The following is a 27,401-nucleotide window of genomic DNA, read 5'->3' as shown; positions in this document are numbered from 1 at the left end:
ACAGACAAACAGTAAATATTACAGATGGTTATAAGCAACCTATTGAGCTGTTGGAATCCATAAATATTGATTAACTATTAAACCATCTACTAATCATTTATTAACCCTTAATAAAATATAAATGGAACCTTGACACATCTATAAGTGTGACAGAATTTAATATGAATAAAAAAAAGCAGTATGAGGCTTCAGTCCTTACAAAGACTGAGGAGGCATGATAGTGTCCTTGGACTTGAGAGAACTGAAGACTGCACAGACAGCAATTCCCATTTCCATAGCTAAGAGAGAATTCAATACCACAAACAACAAAGAATCAGAATCTTAGGACTGGAAGAGACCTTGAGAGGTCATCTAGTCCAGTCCCCTGCATTCAAGGCAGGACTAAGTGTTATCTAGCCCAACCGTGACAGATGTTTGTCTAACCTGGTCTCAAAAATTCCTAATGATGGAGATTCCACAACCTCCCTAGGCAGTTTATTGCAGTGCTTATCCACCCTGACAGGAACTTTACCTAATGTCCAACCTAAACCTCCCTTGCTGCAATTTAAGCCCATTGCTTCTTGTAGTATCCTCAGAGGTTAAAAAGAACAATTTTTCTCCCTCTTCCTTGTAGCAACCTTTTATGTACTTGAAAACTTATGTCCCTCCTTAGGCTTCTCTTCTCCAGACTAAACAAACCCATTTTTTAAAATCTTCCCTCATAGGTCACGTTTTCTAGACCTTTAATCAACCTTTCTCCAATTTATCCACATCTTTCCTGAAATGTGGTGCTCAGAACTGGATACAATGAATCATAGAATATCAGGGTTGGAAGGGACCTCAGGAGGTCATCTAGTCCAACCCCCTGCTCAAAGCAGGACCGATCCCCAATTAAATCATCCCAGCCAGGGCTTTGTCAAGCCTCACAAATGCTCCAGTTGAGGCCTAAACAGCACGGAGTAGAGCTGAAGGATTACTTCTCATGTCTTGCTTACAATACTCCTGCTAATACATCCCAGAAGAATGTTTGCTTTTTTTGTTTGCAACAATGTTACATTGTTGACTTATATTTAGCTTGTGATCCACTATGATTCCCAGGTTCCTTTCCACAGTACTCCTTCCTAGTCATTTCCAATTTTGTACGTGTGCAACCTTCCTAAGTAGAGTACTTTACATTTGTCCTTATTGAATTTCATCCTAGTTACTTCAGACCATTTCTCCAGTTTGTCCAGAGCATTTTGAATTTTAATCCTATCCTCCAAAGTACTTGCAACCCCTCCAAGCTTGGTATCGTCCACAAACTTTATAAGTGTACTCTATATGCCATTATCTAAACCACTGATGAAGATATTGAACAGAACCGGACCCAGAACTGATCCCTAAGGGACTCCACTTGATATGTCCTTCCAGCTTGACTGTGAACCACTGATAACTACTCTCTGGGAATGGTTTTCCAACCAGTTAAACACCCATCTTATAGTAGCTCCATCCAGGTTGTATTTCCCTAGCTTGTTTATGAGAAGGTTGTGCGAGACAATATCAAAAGCCTTACTAAAGTCAAGATATACCACATTTACTGCTTCCCCTCATCCATAAGGCTTGTTACCCTGTCAAAGAAAGGTTGGTTTGACACAATTTGTTCTTAACAAATCCATGCTGACCGTTACTTATCACCCTATCTTCTAGGTCAGGGGTGGGCAAACTTTTGGGCCCAAAGGCCACATCTGGGTGGGGAAATTGCATGCAGGGCCATGAATGCAGGACTGGGTCAGGGGGCTGGGGTGGGTGAGGGAATGAAGTGTGCTAGAAGGAGATATGAGCAAGGGGTTGGGGTGGAGGAAGGGTGCAGGGTGTATGAGGGGGCTCAGGGAAGGGTGTTGGGGTGCAGGAGGGGGTGTGGAGTGTGGGCGGGGGCTCAGGGCAGGGGGTGAAGAATATGGGAGGTAGCTCAGGGCAGGAGGGGTTCGGGGTGTGGGCTCTGTCCCGGTGCTGCTTACCTGGAGGGGCTCCGGGGTGGCAGTGGGGCACAGCAGGACCAGGGCAGGCTCCCTGCCTGCTCTGGCCCCGTGCCGCTCCCGGAAGCGGATGGCACCACGTCCCTGTGGCCCCTGGGGAAGAGGGGGCAGACGGCTCCGCACGCTGCCCTCGCCTGTGGGTACCTCCCCCAAAGCTCCCATTGGCCGTGGTTCCCCGTTCCTGGCCAATGGGAGCTGCGGGGGGGGGCAGTACCTGCAGGCGAGGGCAGCGCACAGAGCCCTCTGCTCCCTCTCCCGCAGGGGCCACAGGGACATGGTGCCAGCTGCTTCCGGGAGCAACACAGGGCCTGCAGCGCCATGGGGGTGGCAATCCCGTGGGCCGTAGTTGGGCCCAAAGTCTTGATGGGCCGGATGCGGCCCATGGGCCATAGTTTCCCCATCCCTGTTCTAGGTGTTTGCAAACTGATTGCCTAATAATACGCTCCATTATCTTTCCAGGTACTGAAGTTAGCTGACCAGTCTGTAATTCCCCGCATTGTCCTTATTTCACTTTTTAATCGATTGGCACTATATTTGCCTTTTTTCCAATCCTCCGGAATTTCTCCTGTCTTCCATGACTTCTCAAAGATAATCACTCATGGCTCAGATATCTCCTTAGTTAGCTCTTTGAGTATTCTAGAATGTATGTCTTCAAGTCACCAGAGCCTGATAAAAATCTAACTTGTAAACTGGAGTAATAGTAATAGGATGAAATTTAATAGTGAGAAGTGTAAGGTTATGCATTTAGGGATTAATAACAAGAATTGTAGTTATAAGCTGGGGACGTATCAATTAGAAGTAATGGAGGAGGAGAAGGACCTTGGAGAATTGGTTGATCATAGGTTGACTATGAGCCGCCAATGTGATATGGCCGTGAAAAAAGCTAATGCGGTCTTGGGATGCATCAGGCGGGATGCATTTCCAGTAGAGATAAGGAGGTTTTAGTACAGTTATAAAAGGCACTGGTGAGACCTCACCTGGAATACTGTGTGCAGTTCTGGTCTCCCATGTTTAAGAAGGATGAATTCAAACTGGAACAGGTACAGAGAAGGGCTACTAGGATGATCCAAGGAATGGAAAACTTGTCTTATGAAAGGAGACTCAAGAGCTTGGCTTGTTTAACTTAACTAAAAGAAGGTTGAGGGGAGATACGATTGCTCTCTATAAATATATCAGAGGGATAAATACCGGAGAGGGAGAGGAATTATTTAAGCTCAGCACCAATGTGGACACAAGAACAAATGGATATAAACTGGTCATTGGGAAGTTTAGACTTGAAATTAGACGAAGGTTTCTAACCATCAGAAGAGTGAAGTTTTGGAGTAGCCTTCCAAGGGAAGTAGTGGGGGCAAAAGCCCTATCGGCTTTAAGATTAAACTCGATAAGTTTATGGAGGAGATGGTATGATGGGATAACATGATTTTGGTAATTAATTGATCTTTAAATATTCAAGGTAAATAGGCCCAATGGCCTGTGATGGGATGTTAGATGGGGTGGGATCTGAGTTACTACAGAAAATTCTTTCCTGGGTATCTGGCTGGTGAGTCTTGCCCATATGCTCAGGGTTTAGCTGATCGCCATATTTGGGGTCAGGAAGGAATTTTCCTCCAGGGCAGATTGGAAGAGGCCCTGGAGATTTTTCGCCTTCCTCTGTAGCATGGGGCACGGGTCACTTGCTGGAGGATTCTCTGCTCCTTGAAGTCTTTAAACCACGATTTGAGGACTTCAATAGCTCAGACATAGGTGAGAGGTTTTTTGCAGGAGTGGGTGGGTGAGATTCTGTGGCCTGCGTTGTGCAGGAGGTCGGACTAGATGATCATAATGGTCCCTTCTGACCTTCGTATCTATGAATCTAAGTAATTTTTTCACTTGTTCTCTCCCTATTTTAGCCTCTGATCCGATCTCATTTTCATTGAAATTCACTATGTTCGATGTCCAATCGCTATGAAACTTTTTGGTGAAAACTGAAATAAGGAAGTCATTTAGCATTTCTGCCATTTCCACATTTTTCTGTTATTGTTCCCCCACTAAGTAATGGGCCTACCCTCTCAGTGATCTTCCTCTTGCTTCTAATGTATTTGTAGAATGTTTTCTTGTTCCCCTTTATGTCTTTAGCTAGTTTAAGCTCATTTTGTGCCTTTCTAATTTTGTCCCTACATACTTGTGTTTTTTGTTTATCCTTTGCAATTTGACCTAGTTTCCACTTTTTGTTGGACTCTTTTTTGAGTTTCAGATCATTGAAGATCTCCTAGGTAAGCCAGGGTGGTCTTTTGCCATATTTCTTATCTTTCTTATGCAGTGAGATAGTTTGCTCTTGTACCCATAATAATGTCTCTTTGAAAAACTGCCAACTTTCTAGAACTATTTTTCCTCTTAGACTTGCTTCCCATGGGATCTTACCTACCAAATTCCCAAGTTTACTGATGTCTGACTTCTTGAAATCCATTATCTTTATTTTGATGTTTGCCCTCCTACCATTGCTTATAATCATGAGCTGTACCATTTCATGATCAGTTTCACGCAAGCTGCCTTTCACTTTCAAATGCTCATCATGCATCCTAGTTCCATTGCCTCCCAATGTGAAGATAGCCCAACAATGTTCACAAGTAAATATGGACAATCAGTCAGAATGTCTGTTTCAAGAATATGTTGTATCAGGGCTTCTGAGTTGGTCAAGACTGCATGAAGAGCATGCTGTGAGAGACTTCACTCAGAGGCCAGCACCAAATAGAATCATAGAATATCAGGGTTGGAAGGGACCCCAGAAGGTCATCTAGTCCAACCCCCTGCTCAAAGCACGACCAATCCCCAACTAAATCATCCCAGCCAGGGCTTTGTCAAGCCTGACCTTAAAACCTTCTAAGGAAGGAGATTCCACCACCTCCCTAGGTAACGCATTCCAGTGTTTCACCACTCTCTTAGTGAAAAAGTTTTTCCTAATATCCAATCTAAACCTCCCCCACTGCAACTTGAGACCATTACTCCTCGTTCTGTCATCTGCTACCATTGAGAACAGCCTAGAGCCATCCTCTTTGGAACCCCCTTTCAGGTAGTTGAAAGCAGCTATCAAATCCCCCCTCATTCTTCTCTTCTGCAGGCTAAACAATCCCAGCTCCCTCAGCCTCTCCTCATAACTCATGTGTTCCAGTCCCCTAATCATTTTTGTTGCCCTTCGCTGGACTCTCTCCAATTTATCCACATCCTTCTTGAAGTGTGGGGCCCAAAACTGGACACAGTACTCCAGATGAGGCCTCACCAATGTCAAATAGAGGGGAACGATCACGTCCCTCGATCTGCTCGCTATGCCCCTACTTATACATCCCAAAATGCTATTGGCCTTCTTGGCAACAAGGGCACACTGCTGACTCATATCCAGCTTCTCGTCCACTGTCACCCCTAGGTCCTTTTCCGCAGAACTGCTGCCTAGCCATTCGGTCCCTAGTCTGTAGCTGTGCATTGTGTTCTTCCGTCCTAAGTGCAGGACCCTGCACTTATCCTTATTGAACCTCATCAGATTTCTTTTGGCCCAATCCTCCAATTTGTCTAGGTCTTTCTGTATCCTATCCCTCCCCTCCAGCGTATCTACCACTCCTCCCAGTTTAGTATCATCCGCAAATTTGCTGAGAGTGCAATCCACACCATCCTCCAGATCATTTGTGAAGATATTGAACAAAACCGGCCCCAGGACCGACCCTTGGGGTACTCCACTTGATACCGGCTGCCAACTAGATATGGAGCCATTGATCACTACCCGTTGAGCCCGACAATCTAGCCAGCTTTCTACCCACCTTGTAGTGCATTCATCCAGCCCATACTTCCTTAACTTGCTGACAAGAATACTGTGGGAGACCGTGTCAAAAGCTTTGCTAAAGTCAAGAAACAATACATCCACTGCTTTCCCTTCATCCACAGAACCAGTAATCTCATCATAAAAGGCGATTAGATTAGTCAGGCATGACCTTCCCTTGGTGAATCCATGCTGGCTGTTCCTGATCACTTTCCTCTCATGCAAGTGCTTCAAGATTGATTCTTTGAGGACCTGCTCCATGATTTTTCCAGGGACTGAGGTGAGGCTGACTGGCCTGTAGTTCCCAGGATCCTCCTTCTTCCCTTTTTTAAAGATTGGCACTACATTAGCCTTTTTCCAGTCATCCGGGACTTCCCCGGTTCGCCACGAGTTTTCAAAGATAATGGCCAATGGCTCTGCAATCACAGCCGCCAGTTCCTTCAGCACTCTCGGATGCAACTCGTCCGGCCCCATGGACTTGTGCACATCCAGCTTTTCTAAATTGTCCCTAACCACCTCTATCTCCACAGAGGGCTGGCCATCTCTTCCCCATTTTGTGATGCCCAGCGCAGCAGTCTGGGAGCTGACCTTGTTAGTGAAAACAGAGGCAAAAAAAGCATTGAGTACATTAGCTTTTTCCACATCCTCTGTCACTAGGTTGCCTCCCTCATTCGGTAAGGGGCCCACACATTCCTTGGCTTTCTTCTTGTTGCCAACATACCTGAAGAAACCCTTCTTGTTACTCTTGACATCTCTGGCTAGCTGCAGCTCCAGGTGCGATTTGGCCCTCCTGATAACATTCCTACATGCCCGAGCAATATTTTTATACTCTTCCCTGGTCATATGTCCAACCTTCCACTTCTTGTAAGCTTCTTTTTTATGTTTAAGATCCGCTAGGATTTCACCATTAAGCCAAGCTGGTCGCCTGCCATATTTACTATTCTTTCGACTCATTGGGATGGTTTGTCCCTGTAACCTCAACAGGGATTCCTTGAAATACAGCCAGCTCTCCTGGACTCCTTTCCCCTTCAAGTTAGTCCCCCAGGGGATCCTGGCCATCCGTTCCCTGAGGGAGTCGAAGTCTGCTTTCCTGAAGTCCAGGGTCCGTATCCTGCTGCTTACCTTTCTTCCCTGTGTCAGGATCCTGAACTCAACCAACTCATGGTCACTGCCTCCCAGATTCCCATCCACTTTTGCTTCCCCCACTAATTCTACTCGGTTTGTGAGCAGCAGGTCAAGAAAAGCTCCCCCCCTAGTTGGCTCCTCTAGCACTTGCGCCAGGAAATTGTCCCCTACGCTTTCCAAAAACTTCCTGGATTGTCTATGCAGGACAAGTGTATGCAGGATAGTCTCCCCAGGTCTTGGGGTGACTCTTTTGGGCAGTCCAGGGGGCCCAGAGGCCATGGCACAATTTTGTTCCCTCCCCTGGCATCCTTCAGGATCTCTCAGGGAGCTGGGGAGGGAGGAAGGAAGGGTAGGAGGACCCAGGCCCTCACTCTCCACCAGGTCCTGGCCCATGGCCCAAGGGGAGAGAAGCGAGGAGTGGCTCAGTGCCTTCTAGCTGCTACTCTAGATAAGCCTTCCCTGTTTTCCCTTCAGTTTTGGGCATGGCCCCAGCCTTTTCCTTGCACAGTCTTCAGTAATTAAGAGCCCCAGTATGGAGGGGTGGGTTAGAGAGAGAAGCTTCTCAGCTCACTCTCAGAGTCTAGTTGTTCCCCCTGGACTTGAAGCTGGGGGGAAAGTGGGCAGGGTACGGCCTCTGGTCTCCCAGGCAAGTCTTACTCACAGTCCCAGTTCTCTCCCTGTAGATAGTTCTGCTTCAGCAGCTACTAACTCACTGTTTTCTTACAACCAATCTCTCCTTCACTCACCTGCCCAGCTGGACTACCAGAGCTCCCTTTTAAGCAGGTCCTCCAGAGGGAACATGTGAGGCAACTGTTGAGGGGTGGGGCCTTCTTGGCCCAGTACTGTTCCACCACTCCTTTAACCTTACTGTGGGCTCTGGAAACATCATCACACATGCATAAAAGAGGAACAATCCTAACAATGAGATCCGCACAGTCTCACAGGAGTAGTGGTGTCTCCCGGGCTGGGGATGGTACTTGAACTGTGAATGGAGATTATAAAGAGTATGCAGTGCTCCTTTTTCTTCCCATCTGACCTCAGATATAAGTCTAGGTAGCAAAATGGTGAATGTTTTTATCATATAAGCACGTGCTGCTTCTTTTACTCTTGCTAAACTATTTATATTACTAATACGCTGTAGGAGTAAATCCATCTTGCAGAACCAAATGTACTGCATAGTGCATATTTTTCTGCTTTTAGAGAGCTTATATCACTCAACCTTCCTTTTTGAAAAATCATTGAAATATTTAATGTTTTAGGCTGTCTGTCCATAATGTAGCCTATATCCATTAGCATAAAATTAAGTTAGTTCACTTACAACCATTTGAAAGGCAGATATTGCAAATGAACAGCAATCAACAATTCAATATTTTCAAAGTGTAGTTTATGGAGCATATATACATTGTCATGAACTAAAATACCACAGACAAAAGAAGCTATTACTGTCAAATTCTTGCTAAAGGAGGGTAGGAAAAAACAAAGCCACAGTTTAAGTAGCATCCATTTCACCTGTTATACTGACCTCAAATAATTTGCTACTAACTACTGACTGTCAGACGATTGTTGGGTGTTGTAGGTTTGCTACAGTGAACTAAGGGATTAGCAAACATCACACGAGATGTAAATATACACTGTCAATTGTTTTTTTGTGATAAAAGTTTTTTGCAATTATTTTTATTAATCTGCTCAGGTTATCTGTGCCCCGAAGAGCCTGCCTGTGCCAAAGGACAAAGGGCTCCCTGGTATCTAACAGTGAGTCTCAGTTGGCCTGACCAGCTCAGTATACCCCAACTCACTGTTGGCATAAACTTTATCTAAAAGATGTCATGGAAGGTATGCTAGAATGACATGCTAGTCATTAATATTATTGTGTGGTGTTTGTATAAGTGATATATGGAAAATTATAAGTGTGCTGGAAATATGCTCTTAAAATGTTTTTGTGAGGTAGGGCATAAGGCACCCTGCCCTAGACAAAGGAATGTGGTTCTTTCTGCTTGAATGTGTCTCCAATGTATACTGAGCAAAGAGAGACAACAGAAGTATATTTATATAAATAGCAAACAGAGCCATCAGACTAGCTCGTGGGGGAGATAGCCACTTAACTATCATAGTGGCGTAGAGGAAACTGCAAAAATTAACGTAGGCTCAACTCCCAGGTTGCACAGCAAGCTGAGTCCCTAGGAGGGCTTCCTGCCTTGACAAAAGAAATTGTGAGGATATAAGCAGAGAGAGAGAGAGAGAGCCATTTTGGCATCCTTCACCTGAGGAGACAATGAAACCAAGTGCTTTAGGCTCTGTGTTGTATCCTGACTAAGGACTGGGCAGCCATGCTTTGAAGAACAACTGTGGTGAGAAAACTACTCCCAACAAAAGTTTGTTAAGTTCAGGTTTTAGTGTTAGAAACATTTTTATTTTTGTTTGTTTGTAACCATTTCTATCCCAATTCCTTCTACTCTGTATCAGCTAAATAGAAGTTCTTTGTTAATAAACTTAATCTTGTTTTATTACACAACCATCTCAGTGCAGTGTTTCAAACTGAAGAGTAAAATTCTCAGCCAAACTAACAGGCTGGTGGCTAGGTACTGTCTCTTTAAAGAAGCAGAAAACTTGACAAGGTTTTGTGAGGGACTAAGCACTGCAGAAGAGATGGTTTTGGGGAGACTGGGAAGTCGAAGGCTATTGGTGTCACAAGGAATAGCCAGGCTGATGGAAGCCAGGGTGAAGTCATGGTGCTGTAAGCAGGCTGCTGGTGCCAGGGCTCTAAGCTGCACTGTATAGAAGCATTTAAGGCTACAGGGCAGGTGGTGACATAACCCCTTACTTGTTTGGATGAACCCCCCCAAAGCATCACAGTACCTCAGGCAATTTATACCCTGCATAGGTTGGTTGTTAATTTTTTAAAAACAGTTCTTGACATGCCTTAACCTAGCAGTTTCAGATTTAATTTTAGTTCATTTTTAATTTAATATTCTGACAATTCATCTCTAATTTGTTCTGAAATGAAAAAGGACTACAATGCTCAGGAAAGCTTGAAATTTCTGATATTTCAAATTGCCAAGTGTAAGCAGACCGCACTTTGGGGAGACAATAAAGCTGCAGTAAACCGAGCAAGGACCTAAACAATCAACATTAACCCTGGATACCAAAGACAGAATACTAAATGCAATTACAGCACTCGTGTTAGCGAAGGAAAAACTTCATCTGATAATTTAGGAAAATTACTTAGAAAAATTGAGTTTGTACCTTTTTTTATTATGGAAACCACAGGAGATGTTTTATTATGGGAATTAAACAGAGCTTATCCTAATACAAGATGATATTTACAATTCCCCCCCTGAAGAATCTAAATTGTAAAAATTTACGTAGACAAAATTTTAGAAAAAGCTACACTTCTAAAGACAAATGTAAAGTCAGAGAAAGAGCCAGGTATGTACAACATTTCCATTTTTATTTTGAATGTCATTGCTGACTTTCTACTATGCATAGTCAGCCGCACCTCAGTCCCTGGAAAAATCATTGAGCAGGTCCTCAAGGAATCAATTCTGAAGCACTTAGAGGAGAGGAAAGTGATCAGGAACAGTCAGAATGGATTCACCAAGGGCAAGTCATGCCTGACTAATCTAATTGCCTTATATGATGAGATAACTGGCTCTGTGGGTGAGGGGAAAGCAGTGGATGTGTTGTTCCTTGACTTTAGCAAAGCTTTTGACACGGTCTCCCACAGTATTCTTGCCAGCAAGTTAAAGTAGTATGGGCTGGATGAATGGATGATAAAGTGGATAGAAAGCTGGCTAGACTGTTGGGCTCAACCGGTAGTGATCAATGCCTCCATGTCTAGTTGGCAGCCGGTATCAAGCGGAGTGCCCCAAGGGTCAGTCCTCGGGCAGGTTTTGTTCAATATCTTCATTAATGATCTGGAGGATGGAGTGGATTGCACCCTCAGCAAGTTTGCTGATGACACTAAACTGGGAGGAGAGGTAGATACGCTGGAGGGTAGGGATAGGATACAGAGAGACCTAGACAAATTAGAGGATTGGGCCAAAAGAAATCTGATGAGGTTCAACAAGGACAAGTGCAGAGTCCTGCACTTAGGACGGAAGAATCCCATACACTGCTACAGACTAGGGACCGAATAGCTAGGCAGCAGTTCTGCAGAAAAGGACCTAGGGGTTACAGTGGACGAGAAGCTGGATATGAGTCAACAGGGTGCCTTTGTTGCCAAGAAGGCCAATGGCATTTTGGGATGTATAAGTAGGGGCATTGCCAGCAGATCGAGGGATGTGATTGTTCCCCTCTATTCGACATTGGTGAGGCCACATCTGGAGTACTGTGTCCAATTTTGGGCCCCACACTACAAGAAGGATGTGGAAAAATTGGAAAGAGGTCAGCGGAGGGCAACAAAAATGATGAGGGGACTGGAACACATTACTTATGAGGAGAGGCTGAGGGAACTGGGATTGTTTAGTCTGAAGAAGAGAAGAATGAGGGGGGATTTGATAGCTGCTTTCAACTACTGAAGTGGGGTTCCAAAGAGGATGGCTGTTCTCAGTAGTGGCAGATGACAGAACAAGGAGCAATGGTCTCAAGTTTCAGTGGGGGAGGTCTAGGGGATATTAGGAAAAATTTTCACTAGGAGGGTGGTGAAACACTGGAATGCGTTACCTAGGGAGGTGGTGGAATCTCCTTCCTTAGAAGGTTTTAAGGTCAGGCTTGACAAAGCCCTGGCTGGGATGATTTAGTTGGGGATTGGTCCTGCTTTGAGCAGGGGGTTGGACTAGATGACCTCCTGAGGTCCCTTCCAACCCTGAGATTCTGTGATATTTTTAGTAATTTACACATGGGAAGTGGCTGCAGAGAAACCTTCTGACAATTATTTTCTTTACTGGTGCATGCACATGGAAATCCTCCCAGACTGCACATCTCTGCAGGCAAAGAAGCAAATATATTCTTAAATACCATTCACAATTTGGAACCCCCAAAGACTTAATGCATGCCATGCACTACCTTGGATTAAAAAAAAAAACCGACCGATTGACACCATTTTGATTGACATCACAAGAATAGCCTGATCTCCAGATCTTGCTCGTATGACTCACTCCTGAGGCACACCAAATTTCAGAAAAATCTGAGTTGAGTTCTAAGCATGTTGAGTTCAGAAGATAGAGGTGGTAATGCAACCTTAACTATAGTGGCACTGCTGCACCATTATTCTCGTAGCAACACTCAGTCACTTCCAAATTGTGTTGGAATTAAATTGATAACCTGGAGGTGAAAGCTCTTTATTCCAAAAACAATCCTCAGAGCCATCCAGTCCCCTATTATATTGTTCTATTTTAAAATGTAGCTTTCAGTAGAAGGATCCAAAATTCAAATTGTAATTAAACTTAATTTTCAAATATATTTCTGATTTATTTCTAATCACCAGCATCTCAGCCTAGGACCCCAGAGCAGTACGGTCCTGCCCTGGTCAAATCTGGCCAGTATATGGGTTTAAAACCTGGTCCACCTCTCCCTCAATGTGAAGAGGACCAGGTAGTTACTCGTTGGAACCAAGCTGAGATTTTCCCCAGACACCCTCGTCAAATGCACACTGGTTTGGAGTAAAACATAAAATAAGTTTATTAACTAGAAAAGGACAGATATTACATGATTATAAATGATAGCAAACAGATCAAAGCAGATTACCTAGTAAATAAACAAAACCACAAACAGAGTTTAACATACTAGATAGGTAGGATATGAATTAGCAAATTCTCACCCTGAGTGATAAACAGGCTGGCAGATTCTTAAGAAGCAAGCTGCACTAATTTACAGCTTGGAATCCTCAGGTGTTTCATTCACAGGCTAAAAAGCCCTTTAGCCTGGGTCGAGCACTTCCCCCCCAGTTCAGTTTTATGTTCCTCAGGTGTTTCCAGGAATCTTCTTGGGTAGGGAGTCAGTGAAGAACCACAATGATGTCACTCCCCTGCCTTAAACAGCTTTTGCATATGGCAGGAACCCTTTGTCTCAAAGCTTGATTCCCACGCCAGTCACTGGGAAAACACTGGTATCCCAAGATGGAGTCTAGCACCAGGTGACCAGGTCACATGTGCCTGTAATGTCACAGCAGCCATAACTCAGATGCTGTTTTTAGCGTCCTCAGGGAGGCCTCCCTTTCCCCCGCAGTGTGAAATAAGCTTCTTCTAAGGCCTATTGTTCTTCCTAATGGCTTATTAACTTAAATGGGTGCTTCCCAGCCATCGAGACAGAGTCTTTTGTCTAGTGGGTGTTCCCCATGTCTAAGCACATTTGTAACACATATACATAGTCAATATTCCTAACTTCAGATACAAAAATTATACATGCATAGACGTAAGATAATCATATTCAATAAATCATAACCGTTTCAATGATATCTTACATGACCCATCTTGCAAAAATACTTCATAGTTATGCCATAATCATATTGTAATATCTCTATGAAGAATATGGGGTGCAGTGTCACACATACCTTTTTCCCAGGAAGCCCAGAAGCACCATCTTCTCCTTTAACACCCACTTCACCCTAAAAGATAAATTGCATATTTAGAGATTTTGAAGATTTCTAAGTTTGCCTTGTTACCAAAGCAACATGTTATTAACAGATTGATTTATTTCCCATGTATATAGTTTTGTTTTCTACCAAGCTTTACAAAATATCACAAAAGGGGCTCTCATTGTGAGAGCATTCTTTAGTGAAAATATGAGCTATGTAAACTTGGGAAAAAAACCTTATGGCATAATATTAAAATCCTCACTTAAAAAAAAAAAGAGAAAAGAAAAGCAATTCAGAATTAAGGCCTGGTAACTACTCATACACATGCTTAACTTTGCTACCCCAAGCACTCCCATTGATTTCAGTGGAACGACTCATTGTGGTATTAAACTTGTACCTTTGGTGGGCACTTCTGTCATAACTTGCATTATAATGAAAAAGGTGGGATTTATATTTTTCTACATTACAGATGCAGGAGAGCAAGATTTCTCTGTGTTTCTGTGGCAGGGTTATGTATATACAAATATCAGTATCTAATACCTTCAGTCCTCATTAGGATATACCGGAGAAAAGGAAAGTGTGTTTCAATCACAGAATCATAGAAGATTAGGGTTGAAAGAGACCTCAGGAGGTCATCTAGTCCAACCCCCTGCTCAAAGCAGGACCAACACCAACTAAATCATCCCAGCCAGGGCTTTGTCAAGCTGGGCCTTAAAATCTCTAAGGATGCAGATTCCACCACCTCCCTAAGTAACCTATTCCAGTGCTTCACCACCCTCCTAGTGAAACAGTGTTTCCTAATATTCAACCTAGACCTCCCCCATAGCAACTTGAGACCATTATTCCTTGTTCTGTCATCTGTCACCACTGAGAACAGCCGAGCTTCATCCTCTTTTGAACGCCCCTTCAGGTAGTTGAAGGCTGCTATCAAATCCCCCCTTCACTCTTCTCTTCTGCAGACTAAACAAGCCCAGTTCCCTCAGCCTCTCCTCGTAAGTAATTAATTTTCTCATTTTATAGAAGGTTTCAAAAATATAGGGACCAAAATCCTACTGTCCTAAAACAAAACTCCCATTCATTGCAGGATTTACCCCAGTATCTACATATATGCTACATGCAGCTAATATTTCTACTGCCAGTAGCTCACATGTGCAGTTAGTATTTCTTCTTTTTTAAGATGCTAATAGTCAGGGGCAAAAGAAGTTCTCACTAAATTGGAATAGCCACATCTCGTGCTTTAATGTTGAAATCCTTTAATGTTGAATTCATCTACTCCCAATATTTAAAAACAAGTATAAAATCTGTTGGGGATTTGCTGAAAGATTTATAGGACTAATCCTCAGATGGTGTAAATTGGCATAACCTCACTAACGTCAGTGCTCCTATGGCAATTTATAATAACTGAGAATCTGGACCATTGTTTTTTTAAAAAAAGTGAAAAAAACACCTAAATTTTCCTTAGTAATTTCAAGTATGAGAATCTGAAGTTTTGAAATTAAAATAAGGGAAGATAACAAAAACACTGATTGATTATTAGATACTCTAATAATCACAAATGCAAAGTTCTTTTACTCCTAGGAAGAAAGTTTCTCTTTTAGATAGCAGTCAACAGCTCAATTCTGCAGCCCCTTTTCAGTCAATAGCACATATGACAGTAATCCCACTGATTTCAATGGCATTACTCATATAAGTGCTACTCAGTGGGAGGAAAAGTTTACAGAATTAGACACCAAGTAAAGAAAAGAAAAAAATCTAGAGTCTGAAGATCATGTTTTCTGGTTATCAGTTTCTAAAAGCAGGCAATTTCTTCAGGTGACTACTACCTGAACTTTGAAATGATACAACTCTCTTGCGTATAACCCTTGCCTTTGTCTTTATCTCTTCCTCTCTTGCCACAACATCCATTCACAGAAACCCCACGGAAATGACTGCACCTGCACAAGCCAGCTGGCAACTCTTACTTAATGGCATGTGAGTGGGGATCAGCAAATCAAGCAAAATGAGTTACACATGTTTATGCAGCTGCATTCCATGCAAAATTCAAATCCAGTGAATTGAAGCAATGATTAGGTTTTTTTTCATTTTTTTTCATATTGAAATTGTCTTGAATATAGTTATGTTAAGTTAGTTCAATCCCAACTGCAGAATAAAATCTTTAGTTTGTGACTGACAAACAGCCACCGGCACTATGAGAGGGTGAACAGCAGAAATGACTCCTGTTTCCTTGCCTAATCACCCACAGAATGAATGTTAGATCATACTTTGCTTCCTATGCCACTTTCAACTAAGAGAGACCAGAACCGTTTTATATTCAGCAGAATATTTTTACATATTATATGCTATAAATTCATAGTTCTATATGCTACTTATGTAAAAAAGAGCTCTAAGTGTGAGTGACTTACGAACTAGTCAACCATGCTAAATTTACACAGCTGTTTCATAACAGTAGATAGACTTTCCTCCTGAAGACCTTAAGACAACTATATTCCATAGCAAATTGGATTATGAAGTTATTCCTGCATCATATAATTGTGATTTTAATAAGCAAAGTGTAAAGCATACAGATTATACTCCCTATATAAGAACGACTGAGCTTTCATACAGACATCAGGATAGAGTAAATAGCAGAAAAAAGAATCAGTAGGGCTATGAATGGACGAATGGACTATAAGGTGGATAGAAAGCTGGCTCGACCGTCAGACTCAACAAGTAGTGATCAATGGCTCAATGCCTAGCTGGCAGCCGGTATCAAGCGGAGTGCCCAAAGGGTCGGTCCTAGGGCCAGTTTTGTTTAACAGCTTCATTAATGATCTGGATGATGGGATGGATTGCATCCTCAGCAAGTTCGCGGATGACACTAAGCTGGGGGAAGCATTAGATACACTGGAGGGTAGGGATAGGGTCCAGAGTGACCTAGACTAATTGGAGGATTGGGCCAAAAGAAATCTGATGAAGTTCAACAAGGACAAATGCAGAGTCCTGCACTTAGGACAGAAGAATCCTATGCACCGCTATAGGCTGGGGACCGACTAGCTAAGCAGCAGTTCTTCAGAAAAGGACCTGGGGATTACCGTGGACAAGAAGCTGGATATAAGTCAACAGTGTGCCCTTGTTGCCAAGAAGGCTAACAGAATATTGGGCTGCATTAGCAGGAGCATTGCCAGCAAATCAAGGGAGATGATTATTCCCCTGTATTTGGCACTGGTCAAGCCACACCTGGAGTATTGCGTACAGTTTTGGGCCCCCCACTACAGACAGGATGTGGACAAATTGGAGAGAGTCCAATGGAGGGCAACAAAAATGATTAGGGGGTGGGGCACATTACTTATGAGGAGAGGCTGAGGGAAATGGGATTATTTAGTCTGCAGAAGAGAAGAGTGATGGGGAATTTGATAGCAGCTTTCAACTACTGAAGTGGGGTTCCAAAGAGGATGGCTGTTCTCAGTAGTGGCAGATGACAGAACAAGGAGCAATGGTCTCAAGTTTCAGTGGGGGAGGTCTAGGTTGGATATTAGGAAAAACTATTTCACAAGGAGGGTGGTGAACCACTGGAATGGGTTACCTAGGGAGGTGGTGGAATCTGCATCCTTAGAGGTTTTTAAGGCCCGCCTTGACAAAGCCCTGGCTGGGATGATTTAGTTGGCGTATGTCCTGCTTTGAGCAGGTGGCTGGACTAGATGACCTCCTGAGGTCTTTTCCAACCCTAACCTTCTATGATTCTATGTACATTATTATTTTATCTGCTGTTATTCTATAACAACCACCATGCTTTGCTTTTCATTCATAGGTCTCAAAGTAGTTTACAAAGGTGAGCATGCATCACTATCTCAAGATTACAGGTAGGGAGACTGAGGCACAGAATCAGAGGAAAAAACAGGTTCACTGACTCCCAGCCCTATGCTCCATCTGCTTGACCAGTCTTCCTTGTCCCAGAGCATGCTAGCAATACACTGAATACTGGATGTGTGCTTTATAAATATAAACAAATAAATTAACAACAACAAATGATTGCAATAATAGAACAGAATTAAAATCAATGACAGAGAGAAACTAACAGCAGCAATTTTTAATCAGGCAAAGTGGTTAATTCTGAGCTTTCCAAAATACTCAGACAAAACAGACTGCTTACACCAGACACCCATCATTTGCTGGCTCAGGGTTAAGACTTGGATTTAAAGGCAGGGTTCTAAAAAAACCACGTATTAAGTACGAAACTAAAGGGCTGCTAATAAGTAATGTGGGGAAGATTTTCAAAGGCAGAAAAGGTAGTTGGGTACTTGAGTTAAGAATCTGATTATAAGGATTATTGCTGATTACAGGTATCAAAAATTAGAACCATACTGTAATTACAATGTAACTACACTGCACGGTAACAAATGTTCATGCACTATGAAATATAACTAATTAATATAATCTGATTAGTCTGGTGGTCTAGTTGTAAAAGAAAATCTGAGTTCAAAACCTGAGCTGTGTGAGCCTATAGGTTATGGTGAACTGAACCCAAATGTTTTATTCACAAAGATTGGAAGCAAACCCATCTATTTATGTTGTCTGGAAGTTATACCACAGTTGAATACACTCTGACAACCACAGGAATCCCATCTCTCTCCCTTACATTGTAGTCCTTTCTATTACCAGCCCATTCTTCCAATTACTGTGAAATCCTTGGTGTTTTGAGTTGAGAGCAAATAATACCCCTTAAGCGTTAGGCTCAAGTGACCTCGCACCTCTCCTGGAGACAGGCAGCCTTTCTCCCTCATACTCTGAGGGGTGGTTCCTGGTTGCCTCTTTCCCTACTTTTTATCTTATTAAAGGGACCATCAGGAATGGCCAATCTCCAATACACACCAAAGGTATTGGAGAGAGGCCAGGACACAATTGACTCCTTCATAGGTAGCAGGAAAGGGACACACTAAGCCCAGGCCACTAAGGCCCAGATCCACAAAGGGACTTATAGACACCTCAGAATGTGATTCAGAAAAGCCAGCAAGCTAGGTGGAGAGCTGCCTAAAATAGCCAATGGGAGATGCTGAGGAGAGGGGTGTGTCCTTCACCCTCCCCCTCAGGGACTTAGATTTCTAAATCCAGGTTTCAGGGAAGCACCTATCTCTGCTAGCAATCCACAACCAGGAACCCCTCTCTTGGAGTCAGGTGGCTTCGGTGCCTAAGTAATTTCTTATGAGGACAAGTTAAGCACCTGCCTCCCTCCACACAAAACAGTGGCTGGAGATAGTGGTGGTGCTGCCACCCACCTTATAACCTTTAACCCAGTAGTCACAGCACCCACCTGGAATGTGGGAGACCCAGATTCATTTATCCCCTCTAATTTGAGTGGAGAAAGGATTTGAACAGGGGTCTCCCACCTCTCAGCAGGGTGCTCTAATCACTGAGTTATGGGATAGTCTGATGTGGGGCTCCCTCAGTATACTTCAAGAGTCACTGGGCCAGAGAGAAAAAGAGAGAAAATGACTCTGTAGCTGGTGGTTGAGGCACCGGCTGGGAAAGTGGAAAACCAGGATCCCATCCCCCTGCTCCAATGACTCTAATTAGACAACGGTTTCTAGGGAAGGTGAAGATGTCTGAGAAGGTCTCACAGACTTCCCCTTGGTACAAACATAATCCTTCAGGTTTATGGATACATCCCAAACTTTGAAACCAGGGTCAGTTTGAAAGGGATAAAAGGTACAATACAAATATTTCACACTTGTCATTCAAAACTGCTCAGTTCTACGGCCCTGCAGGTAGGAGTGTTACCGTAGCCTTGTGAGAGTAGAGAACCTTGTGCTACTAATTTTAAAAAATAAAATAAAAACCCTCTGGACAGTTCTGGAATGGTACTGATAATGGTTCCAGAGTGAATTTAGCCAAAAAGACGGGCTATTATGCCATGGGATCGCTAGAGAAGGAGGAATATAGGAAAACAAGGAGAAAGGGGTGAAAAGATGTTCACGGCTGCAAGAGAGTAAAGGACCATTTGTCTCAGATTTGTACAAGATGATAATACCCTGATTTTCCACATACAAAGTTAGCAATGCAGACCTTGAAGGAACACTAAAACAACCACAGGGAAATAAACTGTCAGCTCATCCATCCAACCACTGAGCAACGATACTTAAATGCACTAAAGATGGTAACAGTTTCATAAACTGAACATAGAAAAGATCTGGTCAATGTTATGGGTCATGAAATCCATTCAGTATAATTAAATTTTGAAATAGCACAATGACCTGTGATTAAAAACTGAATTTAAACCTATCATTAATATTCACTGTGAATGGCAACATAATGACAATTCTTTGCAACAGAATTCAAGGTGTTTACCAAGTAAAATATTTAATAAATAGCAGACTCTTCAGAGTCTTGACATATGTTACAGATAATAGGAGGGTTGCTATATTTTTGACAATGCTCACCACTTCTGTCAAGTCATAAGCAGACAGAGTGGAAGTTTACCAGATCAACATAATAAAATGTTCCTCTCAATTTTCCTGCAAGATTCCTCCTAAAACAAAACCAAGTTTTAAATAATGATTGTGTGGACAGGAACATATTCCCTTCTTATGATGCTAACCATTTCCCAGTCTGAAGTGGAAGCAATTTTGAACATCTGACACTACCTGCAGCACTGTTTTTTGATCATCTCATTACATTAACTATTCAGAATGCCTCTAAGGCAATTGACCTTTTAAATCTTCATCTCATGCAGCTATTACGTGGTGCACCTATTGTAAAACTAGAAATTATAAGCTAGTACTGAACACAAAAGATGGTCCCTTTTTTCTTTTATCATGCATTACAATTGTAGGATCACATATAGCAAAACTGACCTAAAGCAAAATGTGTTAAAAAGAATGACAAGAGCAACTTGTCTTTAAGCTGACAAATTCAATTCATTTCATCTCTAAAGCCCTAAGATATGTTATTAAAAACTTATTTTGGTCAAAGATACATATTTGCAAGTTCAGGATTGAAGTCATGTAAAATGTATTTACATGACAATATGAAATGTTAATTCTTAAGTTAGAAAACTATATCTACAATCAGTTTCAAGAACTGAATCTGATATGAGAAAGAAAGTACCAACTGATTATGTCACACATTAGGCCATGGTTTTGTTAGCAAGAGACATGCAAATGCAGTGAATGGGTGGAAGTGTGGACATAATTTGGCCTAGTGCACATAAATATTTCTAAGTGTCACATTACGTTTCTGCATTTGTCCTCAGTAGGAATGGACACACTGGTCCAGATAAAATGAAAATTTACCCTCCCGTGAACCTTTGTCAGCACTCAAACCCAACCTAAATCCAGCTTTTTTTTTTAGGTTTGATTAAGTTTTCACATTTGCACCTTTACACGTCTATGTTCCAACTGGCACCAGATACAGAAACGTCCAGCTACCTTAAAAGCCATTCTCACTGAATTTGTGGTCTAATTAGAAGAAAGAAATACTAGAAAGTTAAAAAGAAAGTTGTGCCCATAAGAAATCCAGTCTAATTTTGCACACCCAAGAAACTCATATTTCTAACAGGAGTCCAGACTTCTGGATCTATATCTAAATTGAGTCTCCAAGCCTTTTGAGAGTTGCCCACCACTAATTAGTGCAATGAACATCAGATATGAAGGGAATCATCCTGAGGGTTTTAGAACACGATAAATATAAAAGCTTTAGCAGGAGTCAGGGGAGCTTAGGCTAAAAAAGGAGCCAGACAGAGACCACATGTTCTCTAGAGTTAGTGGGTATATGCTGACACATGACCTCTAAGTGCATATATGGGAGCAAGATGCTGAAAAAAGGAAATATGCGCTTTGTGAAGCTCTCATTTTGTAACTGCAATACACTGGTCTAGAACACACAACAATGTCTCCCTGTAATAGATTGCCTGAGCAACTACAACTTACCACATTCACACTACCAAAGGAGCTCTCAGCTCAAGCAGAAAGTCCTCTTTTCAGTTCTGAAGTTCCCAGGTTCAATGACTGCTATCAACCAGGATGTCTGTATGTATGTGGCTATGGTTTTTTACATGAAGAATTTTCTTTCCTTTTTCAGGCAGAATGAAAACTTTAAGGCTACTACTTAAAACAGATGAAAAATGTAAATGTCTGGAGACTTAACACTGCAGGTTAGACACAGTGAACCAAATATATATTTTCGTGGACCTAACTGAAAAGAACAATTCCTTCTGGGTCACTGGTTTGAATCTGAACAGGGGAAGGTTTATCTAAATATAGTTAGTATCTGATGGCTATTAAATTCAATGAGTTTGTGATCTGAGTCCAGTGCCTAGTGGACAGACCTCCACATCACAAAACACACCAGTCATAACTGCACTAAGTAGTAACCTTGCGGTCAATCTCAAGACAAAAGACAGGAACTAAATCCACTTGCTGAATTAATTAATATCATCCCCCTCTAAGCAGTCCCATTTCCCTCCCTCCCCCTTCCCAGAGGAGAAGAGAGGCACACTGGCAGAGTAATGTGGAGAACCTTGCAATGATGCTATTGCCAGAGCCGTGCGTATGAGAATGCCAGATCATAATGGCTGAGAATTCCAATTTTCCCCAGCCAAGTTCTAATGGCTGGTTAAATCTTTTTCATGATGGATCCACTTTTAATGGTGCAGAGCTGAAACCTCATCAAAGGAAAGAGACTATTTCTCACCATATTTTGGATAAAAGAGAAAGTACGTAAGAGGAAAGATTTTTTTCTTTGGTTATGTTCTACTTCTCTTCCACATCATTTATCACATTATGGGTATTGGCTGAAAAAGCAGCAAAAGTTTTTAACATGCCCACTCCACCTCTGATCTCCTGTGTTTGCCTCCTCTTGCCCCCTCCCAAATTCCTAAGAAACTTAATTGGGAGCCTCAAACACTTCATATCCCTAAAATTAAACTTCACCTTAAACATTGCCCCGTTACTTCTCTAGCTTCAGGAGGCCTGAGGTGCCTAAATTGGGAGGTGATTTAAGGCTGTCAATTCTGTTTATTAGGAATTTAATAGGAGAGGAAGGGAAGAAGAAGGGGATGAAGGCCAGGAGAGCAGGTGGAGAGAGAAAAGGGCCATTTTAAACTACTCCTGTCTTCTGAGAGTTCTTTTCTTTAGTAATTTCTCTTATCCTGCTTCAATGTATTTTTCCTAGTGGAAAGACACTTTTTTTCTTTTAATTAAAATGTAAATTAATGAATCATACTCTAATAGCCATAAACCATTCCAGGATGTGCATCAATAGGCACTTTGATGTCTGAAGGCACTCTGCCTTTGTGGCTGCAATATACCTAAGGCATATACCAATAGCCTATGAATGTACACCTTGGAGCAGCTTATTGCCATAATAAAATACTTAATTCTCCAGGGATGTCAGTCTAGCACCTTTCATGAGGTCTAAATTCACTTCAAATGGATAAGTAAATAAAAACAAAGAATATTTTACAGTAACTTAGTAATATTCCAATAAAGCGAGGAACACAGGATGCATGTTCGCTAAATATATCATTGTTCAAGCTACTACCAGGGACATTATTTTTCTTAAGGATTATTACACACAGATGATGTATTCGGCTGTTTATATCACCTGATCCAAAATACAATGTAATCAGCACATGCCTAAGTAAGATTCTGAGTAGCCGCACACCATGCTAAGGATGTGGAAGCTGTTTCCAGAACAGGAAATAAGGTAAAGTTTTCAGCTCAGCAGAAAGTGGAAAACCACTATTTGAGAAATTATATCTAAATGTATTAAACTTCAGGCAAATACCCTTTGACTTCTGACTTTTGCTACTTGCGGAATACTTATGTTACTTGGTTGAAAAGTTTTGAGAGCAGTTAAAAATATTCTCCAGGACTAACTTAAATTCTGTACCTGAAAGCTGCAAATTGTTGGCTTTCATCTACCCTGGAAAGCAGCTGGCGGTGTATGCTCCACTGCAGACAGCTGGTAGGCAGCAGACTAGAATGGGGTTATGAGTTTTCTGGCTACTGCCCACACATTATGGGGCTGGCAAAGCAACCCTACCCTCTGTGATGAAATCTGGGCATCAAGCCCTGGCAGACCATGCTTGGGTGCAAGACTGAGGAAGTGGCTGTGATGGTGCACCCCATAATGCTTTATAGAAATATGCTTATGAGTGTAAATATGACATAACTGGAATATGTTTTATGCTAGATATGCCATGTAACATATCCTTGGAAAGGTTATGTTCTTCTACATGTATTCATCCTATTCGTATGCATGTATCATTTTTATATGTGAAGTTATGAGCGTTGGCTCTATGCTTGTATTTAAAGTGTTTGCAGTAGAAAGCACCTAAGGCAGATTTGGTCAACATAGTGTGAAATGGTTATTCAAGTAATTGGGAGTACTTGGTTAACAACTGACCTTGATAGATGCCAATGCACATCTGAGGTTTCCTAGGAATGTCCTGTAGAAAACTGAGTCATGCATGGACATGTGATTTGCCCATGTGACTCCAAAACTCCATTTTGTGGCTGGATTCTAAATGGGAGGAGAGAGGGGTTTCCACCCACAAGAGAGACTATATATGCCCCTGGGAAAACCCTCCATTTTGTCTTCAGCTGGCTCAAGAGATAGCCTCTCCACCCCAAGGAGATGCCTGAAAGAAACTGGAATGAAGGAGAGTAACTACAGGGGTGTGAGTGATTGCTGGACCCAGACTAGAAGGAGGCTAGTCTGTCAAAGAAGCTAATTGGAACATCTCTAAGGATGAGATTTATCTGCATTTAGTTTCCTGCTGTATTAGGCATAGACTTGCGTATTTTATTTTATTTTGCTTGATAATTCACTTTGTTCTGTCTGTTATTATTTGGAACCACTTAAATCCTACTTTTTGTATTTAATAAAATCATGTTTTACTTATTAATTAACCCAGAGTATGTATGAATACCTGGGGAGGGAGGGCAAACAGCTGTGGATATCTCTCTATCAGTATTATAGAGGGCGATCAATTTATGAGTTTTCCCCGTATAAGCTTTATACAGGGTAAAACGGATTTATTTCAGGTTTGGACCCCATTAGGGATTGGGTATCTGAGTGCTGGAGACAGGAGCACTTCTTAAGCTGTTTTCAGTTAAGCCTGCAGCTTGTGTGGGATGTGGTTCAGACTTGGATCTGTGTTTGCAGCAAGCGTGTCTGGCTCAAACAAGGCAAGGTTCTGAAGTCCCAAGCTGGCAGGGAAAACAGGCTCAGAGGTAGTCTCGGCACATCAAGGTGGCATTCTCAAAGGGGTTTCTGTGATCCAACCCGTCACAGTGGCAACAGCCAAGAGAGTGGGGGTCCTTCCAACAGGCAGAATGTTACAGATCAAACACCTCTGAATCCAATGTAGAGAGGGAATGTAGGGATAGGAGCCACGGCCATTGAAACAGCTCCCCCTTCAGAGGTGTATGTGGGGACTGAGGGCTATGGCATGGTGATCCAGGTAGTATGGATTACAAAGGAAAGATGACCTGCACTGGATGAGTTATTGCCAGACAGTTACCACATACAGCCAATAATATTAGTTTATTATCCATTTATTGTGTAATGTTATAATTAATTAATGTTACATTATCTATATTTATAGTATATTAAGTAGAGGAAAAGTAGAGTTAATTTACAGAATTATAGAAGTATAAGATTAATTAGTATTAAGAGGAATTATGTATTCGATATAAATAACACAAGATAAAATGCTGAGGCCTGCAAGATTTTAGCTTAGCTCGTTTAGACCTTGGAGACAAGATTTGCTTTTACATTTTATAATTTAAAATTTAATCTTTCGGCTACCAATCAAAAAAAGAGGGTTGACACTTCCATGTACATGCCCAGAATGGTTATAGACAAAATCACATTATAAAAAAGGATGCCCAGAGTGGGAAAATTGAGCTTCCTATGGGAAACCTCCAGCAGGGACCATCCCTGAATTGATGATCAATCCATAAGAGGGCCGTCAGACTCTAACACCACTTAGAAGGATATGAGTATGTCTGTAGTTATAACTGATATATGATTATATTTAGGAATTATACCTGCTGTAACATTTATAACTTTGTTGGCAACAAAGCTGGCAAGTTTAATAAAACTGCTAAAATATAATGGACCTTGTTCTTATACTTTTATGTGTTACTTGCCTACGGTTTCAACTATGGTTACAACTACAATACCCACCTGCTGAAGTGAAGAAACAGATTGACAGAGCCAGAAGAGTACCCAGAAGTCACTACTACAGGACAGGCCCAACAAAGAAAACAACAGAACACCACTAGCCATCACCTTCAGCCCCCAACTAAAAACCTCTCCAACGCATCATCAAGGATCTACAACCTATCCTGAAGGACGACCCATCACTCTCACAGATCTTGGGAGACAGGCCAGTCCTTGCTTACAGACAGCCCCCCAACCTGAAGCAAATACTCACCAGCAACCACACACCACACAACAGAACCACTAACCCAGGAACCTATTCTTGCAACAAAGCCCGTTGCCAACTGTGTCCACATATCTATTCAGGGGACACCATCATAGGGCCTAATCACATCAGCTACACTATCAGAGGTTCGTTCACCTGCACATCTACCAATGTGATATATGCCATCATGTGCCAGCAATGCCCTTCTGCCATGTACATTGGTAAACTGGACAGTCTCTACGTAAAAGAATAAATGGACACAAATCAGAGGTCAAGAATTATAACATTCAAAAACCAGTTGGAGACCACTTCAATCTCCTCGGTCACTCGATTACAGACCTAAAAGTTGCAATTCTTCAATAAAAAAACTTCAAAAACAGACTCTGAGAGACTGCTGAATTGGAATTAATTTGCAAACTGGATACAATTAACTTAGGCTTGAATAGAGACTGGGAGTGGATGGGTCATTACACAAAGTAAAACAATTTCCCCAAGTTTATTCCCCCCCCCCCCCGACCCTCCATTGTTCCTCAGATGTTCTTGTTAACTACTGGAAATGGCCCACCTTGATTATCACTACACAAAGTGTCCCCGTCCCCACCCCCATCTCCCCCCGGCTCTCCTGCTGGTAATAGCTCACCTTAAGTGATCACTCTTGTTACAGTGTGTATGGTAACACCCATTGTTTCATGTTCTCTATGTATATAAATCTCCCCACTGTATTTTCCACTGCATGCATCCGATGAAGTAAGCTGTAGCTTACTAAAGCTTATGCTCAAATAAATTTGTTAGTCTCTAAGGTGCCACAAGTACTCCTTTTCTTTCTGTGGTTTCATGTGTTCCTGTGAGGTCTAAATCTAGAACAAACATAATTCTACTGAGCTTGAGACTGAAGCCACCGGAGCTGAACCCACTATAGCATAATTAACGTTAAATAAAATAAAAGACTACACAGATATTACTTAAAGCACTGGCCTAGTGAAACCACATTCTGGGTCTCTTGTCTGTCTTCCTGCAGGGTCCAGAACAGTGGTAGTAAGGAAAAAGGAAAAGCACAAGGAAAATGGAAGGACCACGGGATGGGTACCATTCTGTTTTATTATAATATAATTAATTTAATCTTTATATTAATATATTTAATAGATGTATAAAAGGATTTCTCAAAAAAAAAAAGCTGTATAAGCTGTCTTGTTACAGAAAGAAGGAAGAAACAGAGGTAAAGCCTTGGCAGGTGTCATAGGGGATTGGCATCTTACCTTTTCTCCTTTATCTCCTTTCTGACCTGGCAAACCAGCTACTCCTGGCAATCCTGCTTCACCCTGTTTAAAAATGAGTTTTCAGATAACAGAAATATGTGATATTTTTCCTTTTTCTACCACAGAAACTTTAACAATACAAATCGGTCAAGACAAATATGGCACTAACACTGGGACAATGATACAGTGCTGCCATTTGACACTAAAAAGATAAGATTCCAGGAAATAGTGAACTCTCACATACGCAAATCTAGGTTAAAATATAATTGTGAAAGAATAGTTTTCATTTCTGATGCTGCTTCTGAAGATGATCCAA

At 42.0% G+C, this 27,401-nt stretch overlaps 1 protein-coding gene across 1 annotated transcript in view; it reads right to left on the bottom strand.

The window, feature by feature from the left end:
- Nucleotides 1-27,401, bottom strand: part of COL19A1 (collagen type XIX alpha 1 chain) — a 337,043-nt gene that overhangs the window by 261,155 nt on the left and 48,487 nt on the right. Inside the window, exons 9-10 of the mRNA XM_073336362.1 lie at nt 27,086-27,148; nt 13,397-13,450 (exon numbers count right to left, since the gene is read on the bottom strand). Coding sequence (XP_073192463.1) covers nt 13,397-13,450; nt 27,086-27,148 — 117 coding nt within the window. The remainder of the gene's footprint in view (nt 1-13,396; nt 13,451-27,085; nt 27,149-27,401) is intronic.

Source organism: Lepidochelys kempii, chromosome 3, assembly GCF_965140265.1.
Source record: "Lepidochelys kempii isolate rLepKem1 chromosome 3, rLepKem1.hap2, whole genome shotgun sequence".
NCBI lineage: Eukaryota > Metazoa > Chordata > Testudines > Cheloniidae > Lepidochelys > Lepidochelys kempii.
The sequence above is the reverse complement of the archived record's forward strand: the minus strand, read 5'-3'. Positions and strand labels throughout refer to the sequence as shown.